This window comes from Acartia tonsa, chromosome 13 (genome assembly GCF_053477335.1).
Source record: "Acartia tonsa isolate MP-2025a chromosome 13, ASM5347733v1, whole genome shotgun sequence".
Classification (NCBI taxonomy): domain Eukaryota; kingdom Metazoa; phylum Arthropoda; class Copepoda; order Calanoida; family Acartiidae; genus Acartia; species Acartia tonsa.
The window spans coordinates 4,623,287-4,629,819 of record NC_137272.1 but is presented as its reverse complement, the minus strand read 5'-3'; the positions used below and the strand labels follow the sequence as shown (position 1 = coordinate 4,629,819).

At 34.0% G+C, this 6,533-nt stretch overlaps 1 protein-coding gene across 1 annotated transcript; it reads right to left on the bottom strand.

Moving 5' to 3' along the window:
* Window positions 1-504: 504 nt before the first annotated feature.
* On the bottom strand, window positions 505-6,261 carry LOC145303935 (uncharacterized). Its single transcript, XM_080145601.1, has 4 exons — window positions 6,211-6,261; window positions 5,545-5,734; window positions 800-966; window positions 505-742 (listed from the first exon to the last, which is right to left on the bottom strand). Exons 1-4 carry the CDS (start codon window positions 6,253-6,255, stop codon window positions 605-607), a joined length of 540 nt encoding a protein of 179 aa, XP_080001727.1. The 5' UTR covers window positions 6,256-6,261; the 3' UTR covers window positions 505-604.
* Between the last annotated feature and the right edge of the window lie 272 nt (window positions 6,262-6,533).

Sequence of the window (6,533 nt, the reverse complement as noted above, 5' to 3'; positions counted from 1 at the left end):
TAAGAACGCAAAAGACTTAACTATTAACTCTAATTTTATAATGTAAAAGCCTGGATTTTTAAAAGTGCAACATTTACGTCAATAACTTTTATCTTTCACTTTTAATATGATGCGATATTCTTACAACATAAAGATATTAGGTTAAGTAACATCTAACAGACAACCAATCATTTGATTGCATGACCTTTGTATGGAAGTTATAACTGTACATGGTTAAAACTTGGGCCTGTATAACTATAGGGGCCAAGTCATCCCCCCCTATTTTCACTATCAGTGTATTGTGCCCGACACCAGCTTTATGTACTATTTTAATATCTCTTGTATATGTTCCTGTTTGGCTAAGACTCAAACCCAACGCCTCCCCAACAGCAAGCAGGTATGATTTAATTTTCGCTAACGCTGCAGGTTAGTTTTATATATTTACACTTTTATTCATAAGATTTCAAGTTTTCCAAACCTTTTAAAACTATTTGTAATTCTAATTAATAAACTTTCTGCAATATATAAAAGGTTTAAAATATATTATAAAAATCATAAAAGTTTTTTAACATTTTTTAAAAAAAATCAAAACAAAAATGATCTATAACTTTACAAAAGTGATCATCTAGAGAACTGAAGGAAGGAAGGAAGTACATTCATCTGAAAAAAAACTGACCAAGCGTGCCAAACCTACATGAATAATTTCAAAATATTCATCTATAAAACCAACACATTTCTCGTCTTCATTGCAGTAATGCTCTCCCTAAATGAAATAGTTATAAATTTTTATCGTTATTTGGAATTATACAAATTAATTTACCTTCAAAAACTCAATTCTTTCTGCAATACTGTCAAAATAAACCATATTGCCAGCTAAAGTGTAAAATGCAGACGAACAATCCTCACGTGTGAATTCATCAGTTGAACATTTAAGAATAGTACTACAGACACGTTCTGGTTGCAGGAACACGGGATACAGAGCCCGTACTACAATATAAATAACTTGTTATTCATTTTATATATGGCATTCAAGTGTGTTTGTAGTTAACTAATAAACAATTAAAAGTATATATAAGGCTTTAATATGTGTACACTGCATTTGCAAGGGGGCAGTAGACAAACTATCTTAATTTCAAATATAAATCTGTAAAAAACTACCCCATGAAATATGTAATGCTTCATAAATATAAAAACGGTAGGACAAACGGACATTAACACTTGTATAGTGTTAATAGAACTTAATAATTATCATAATATAAATTTTTAAGAGTCAAAGCAAAATTGTAAGTAAATTTGTTGTAAAACTGCTTGATACAGGATAATTTTTATGGACATACTTACAGTCACCCATCCTTCCAGGGATATGGAAGGTTTGCGTAGGACTAACTATCCTACCTATAAAACCAAAAAGTTCAAGAAAACACCAACAGAACCTCAAACACTAATGGCTTTCACACAGCCAGAGGTGTGCATGAAACAAGAACCGTTGGAACTGATGCTCAGTTTACTGAGAATATGAAAGATGATGGTGAAATCCGAAAGGAAGCTATCAACTTGATGACAGGACCAATAAGTTCTAAGCAAAGCTGTAAGATAGGAACCTGGAATGTTAGAACAATGTATGAGTCAACTAAAACAGCCCAAGTAGTTAAAGAAATGACAAGTTACAATATTGGAATACTTGGGATTGCAGAATGTAGATGGACAGGACAAGGACAAACTACAACCAAAGATGGCCACCTAATACTTTATTCTGGTCATGAAAGCCAACATATGTATGGTGTTGCTATAATTATTCAAAAACGACATGTCAATTCACTAATAGACTGGAAACCTATATCAGACAGAATAATTAAGGCTAGATTCCAATCAAGGCACTGCAAGTTGACCATTATCCAATGCTATGCCCCAACAAATGACAAAGTTGAAGAAGTAAAACAAGAGTTTTATGATCAACTGCAATCAATCAGAAACTCAGTACCCAAACATGACATGTGCCTAGTTCTTGGAGATATGAATGCTAAAGTAGGAACTGACAGGACTGGAATGGAGAATGCAATGGGACACTTTGGCATAGGTACAAGAAATGAAAATGGAGAACTTTTACTTAAATTCTGTTTAAATAATGATATGGTTGTAGGAGGTACATTATTCCAACACAAAAACATTCACAAATATACCTGGACAACACCTGATGGACAAACAAGAAACATGATTGACCACATTATGATCAACTAGCGGCTACGACCCTAGAGGCCTCTAGGGGTACTTGGGGTGATGATTGTATGAATTCGAACCCTCCTCCATTTTAATTTTAGTTTCAAAAAGAAAAAGGAAAAAGGTACTGGGGTTCAAGTACCTTCCCTTAAAATAGCTATAAACCTTCCAAGGACCTATTAGAAGCTACACAGTAAAGAGGAACCGTATCAGTTTTGTGGTTAGCGAGATCCTTCGCTACACACAAAAACACCTCACTACTTTATATTATAGGATAGAAAATGGGTCAAATCAATGCAAGACTGTAGGAGCTATAGAGGAGCCGACATATTTAGTGACCATGAACTAGTTGTCAGTAAGATTAAATTAAAGCTTAAGCGTACTGGCCATGATAAAAAGAGTGAGATTGGTAGACAATATGATTCTTCATGATTAAAGGACCCTGTGATAAAGAATGAATTTGTCTTAAAACTCAGAAATAGATTTCAAGTCTTGGAGGACCTAAATGACGAGACTGAGATCACATGGACTTCAATTAAAGAAAACTTTCAATCTACTGCTAAGGAAATCCTAGGACACAAGAAACCAGAGAAAAAGGACTGGATCTCTGAAGAAACATGGATCAAAATAGAAGAGAGAAAGAAGCTCAAAAACAAAATCCATAATGCTGACATGAGCTGAATATACTGCTAAAGACAAAGAAGTCAAAAAGTGCACAAGGAAAGACAAAAGAGATTACATTGACAATCTGGCTGAAAAGGCCCAGAGAGCAGCTGACTTTGGTAACATGAAAACAGTATACAACATAACCAAGCAATTAAGTGGCAAATATAGCAAAAAGAGTGGTGAAACTATCAAGGCTAAAGATGGTAAATTACTCACTACAGAAAAAGAAATTGCTGAAAGGTGGAAATCACATTTTGAAGAAGTGTTGAACAGACCTGAACCAGAAATTACTGCTGAACCAGAACCAGGACATGAAATAGACATAGATATAAGACCACCAACTATTCAAGAAGTTAAAGCTGCTATACATAGCCTAAAGAATGACAAAGCACCAGTACCTGACTTGATAACTGCCAAAATGCTTAAGGCAGACATAGATCTTTCTGCTAGGACTCTAACTGATCTTTTTGATAAAATTTGGAGGCAAGAAAAGATACCAACGGACTGGTCTAAAGGTATAATCATAAAACTACCTAAGAAGGGAGATTTGAACAATTGTGATAATTGGAGAGGAATTATGCTGCTTTCTATCCCAAGCAAGGTCCTATGTAAAGTTATTTTAAACAGAATTGATGAGAAAATTGACAATAAACTGAGAGAAGAACAAGCTGGATTCCGTGCTGGAAGGGGCTGTGTTGACCAAATTTTCACCCTTAGGACAGTTATTGAACAATGTGTTGAATTTAACAAGCCACTTCACGTAAATTTTGTTGATTTCTCTAAGGCCTTTGACTCCATACACAGACAAACACTCTGGAAAATACTAAGATGTTATGATATACCAGAAAAGATGATAATTATGATAACTAAATTTTATGACAACTTCCAAGCCTGTGTTTCAGTTGGAAACAATAAGACATCTGATTTCTTTAAAATAAGCACTGGAGTTAGACAGGGATGCATTTTATCACCTATTCTATTTATATTGATCATTGACTGGGTGATGAAGAAAACCACAGAGGACAAAAAACGTGGTCTCCAGCTGGGCATACTAGGACACCTAGAAGATCTGGACTTTGCTGATGACCTGGCACTGATTTCAGAAACAATTAAACATCTACAAGCTAAGACAGATAGACTAGTCAAATATGCAGGACAAGTCGGGCTCTTTGTTATTGTCAAGAAGACTGAAATTATGAATATACCTACAAACCCTGATCAAACTATAACAATAAATGGTGAACAATTGAAACAAAGCAACAAATGGGGAGTGTTATCAGCAGTGAAAATGGCTCAAAAGCTGATATTAAAACAAGGATTGATAAGGCTAGGGTTGCTTTCAACAGTCTACACAACGTTTGGAATTCAAAGAAACTTGCTCTGAAAACAAAAATCAGACTTTACAACAGTAATGTGAAATCAGTTCTTCTCTATGGAGCGGAATGCTGGAGAACTGTGAAAACTGAAACAAATCAACTTAATGCATTTCACAATAGCTGCCTAAGAAGAATTTGCAAAATATTCTGGCCAAACAAAATATCAAACCTTGAGCTGTATGCTAAGACCAAGTGCAATAGTATTGAAGCAGAAGTGAAATATAAAAGACTAAGGTGGCTAGGACATGTGCTCAGAATGGAACAAAATAGGTTTCCAAAAAAGTGCTTTAAATGGAACCCCACCACTGGTAAACGTAATCGGGGACAACCAAAAATGACCTGGAGGCGGAGCACTGAAAAGGACCTCTTTAATTTGGAATTAACATGGGGAGAAGCTGAGAAACTTGCCAAAGACAGCAGGAATTCATGGAGGAACAAGGTGTCCGTATTCTCTGGCCTTCACAGTCAAAAAGAGAGATGCGTCTGATGATGACTTACATTTTTAGGACTTGATTATAGAGTTGCTTCGCTTATTACATTATACTTTGTTGTCCCAGGAATCAATATATCAAAAATCAGATCAATCCGATGATTTGATCACATAAAATTTGTTGTTAAAAAAGTAAAAAAATCAACATGTTTAAAATGGACGTATGGACATTTTGGTAATGATTGTAGAGTTGCTACGCTTTTTAAATCGTACCTAACTACTAAAGGAATCACCATGCAAAATTTGAAATCAATAGGACAATTCTAACATGCCTAAATCAACGGAAAAAGCTATCCGTTACGAACGTACGGACGGACCGACCCTAATTATAGAAAAGCTTCGCTTTTAAAAATATGATTTACCACCCTAATGCATGAAACAAGGTTTCTAGTGATTAAGTGATTATGTTTATGACACATAATTGACAGTTTTTTTTTTAATCTGTAAATGCTCCTGTGACTGCAAGTTATGACTTAGAGACTTCAAATTTTAATCTTAATTTTAAAACGTCTACATGGCATATAAATATTTGATTAAAATCCACTGCCATTTTCCTGACAACCGTCAGAGGCGGTGGCTGGCTACCCCTCAACTGATTAAGGTATGAAAAGGTGCCTGATGTTAAAGGGTTAAGAGGGGTGCCAAATCGCAATTGAAATATCAAATTTGGAATGTGCTTTGCACCAATCCCCTGGCAGATCCTGTAGAGGTTATTCATACTTTCAACTCCAGCTTCTTATCATAAATAATATACTTATGTGTCCTAATCACTAACTAAGCTAGTTGTTAATTATGTGAAATTGAACTATGCGTTACCTAAGCTTGGCCAAAAATAATAAATAGGTTCCGCACATTCACACTCTTCAATTGGTACTTCTAGATTGCAAGATGGGCATGCAACAGCTGTAGCATAAAACATTTGCGTCATAACCATATCTACACTTAGTAAAGTATCTTGATACCATGTGAAAACCTTTAGGCAATCTTCACAGCTTCCCTCAATGCTAAACATTAAATATTATTAAGTATCATACAAATATTCATTTTTTTAGTATTTTTTTTCATTGCTTGAGATAAAAATTTCTTTTTTAAAACACCCTGTAATGGTTTATGCCAGTAAGGAAATTTATAAAAGCATACAATAGAATTTAAATAGATAAATAGTTTATCTAAAAATTACGAAATGAAATATTGACAGATATACCTTAATTATAAAAATATATAAAAGAACAAAAAAATTGCTTGATTCAATGCACTTACAATTGACAGTAGTTAATAATCAATAGGTATCTTATTTTTTTAATTGGCTTGAGGCATTTTCTGATTTCTGGTATATGATTTATTAAAAAAGATATTGTCTTTTAATTTATGCCAATGGTAAGTGGGCTTGTTTAGGCAATTCTTTTCTTCCATAAAATAACACATGGTATGTATTGTATAATGCTATTTTTAGGTATAGATAATATCATATTTATAATATCTGGCAATAGCAGTAAGAAACATTGAAAAGATAAGGGTAGACTTCATGTTGAATTGTATCACCAAACTAATGCAACTTATAATTGATCATAGTTTATATATAAACATTTAACATTATGTACAATTCTTACTAAATTACATAAGTTTCTTAGTTCAAATTTATCGCAATTTATCGTCACAGGGTCCATGGGATGGGGACATGCATCTATTTAACCCTTTCCCCCTCTATTATTTTACTTTAACGGGGAGTTGAATCCATTTGTATAGAAGCAGAAATATAATCTAGGATTACGGTTTTGACCCTCTAAAAACGTAATCTACCATTC

Bases quoted from the DNA above. Each gene is read 5' to 3' on its own strand.
- LOC145303935 (XM_080145601.1), bottom strand. From the start codon at position 6,255: ATGAAGTCTACCCTTATCTTTTCAATGTTTCTTACTGCTATTGCC. The intron at 967-5,544 runs GTAACGCATAGT...TTTATATTGTAG, and splicing joins TTATTTTTGGCCAAGCTTAG to TACGGGCTCTGTATCCCGTG. The intron at 743-799 runs GTAAATTAATTT...TATTTCATTTAG, and splicing joins AAAGAATTGAGTTTTTGAAG to GGAGAGCATTACTGCAATGA.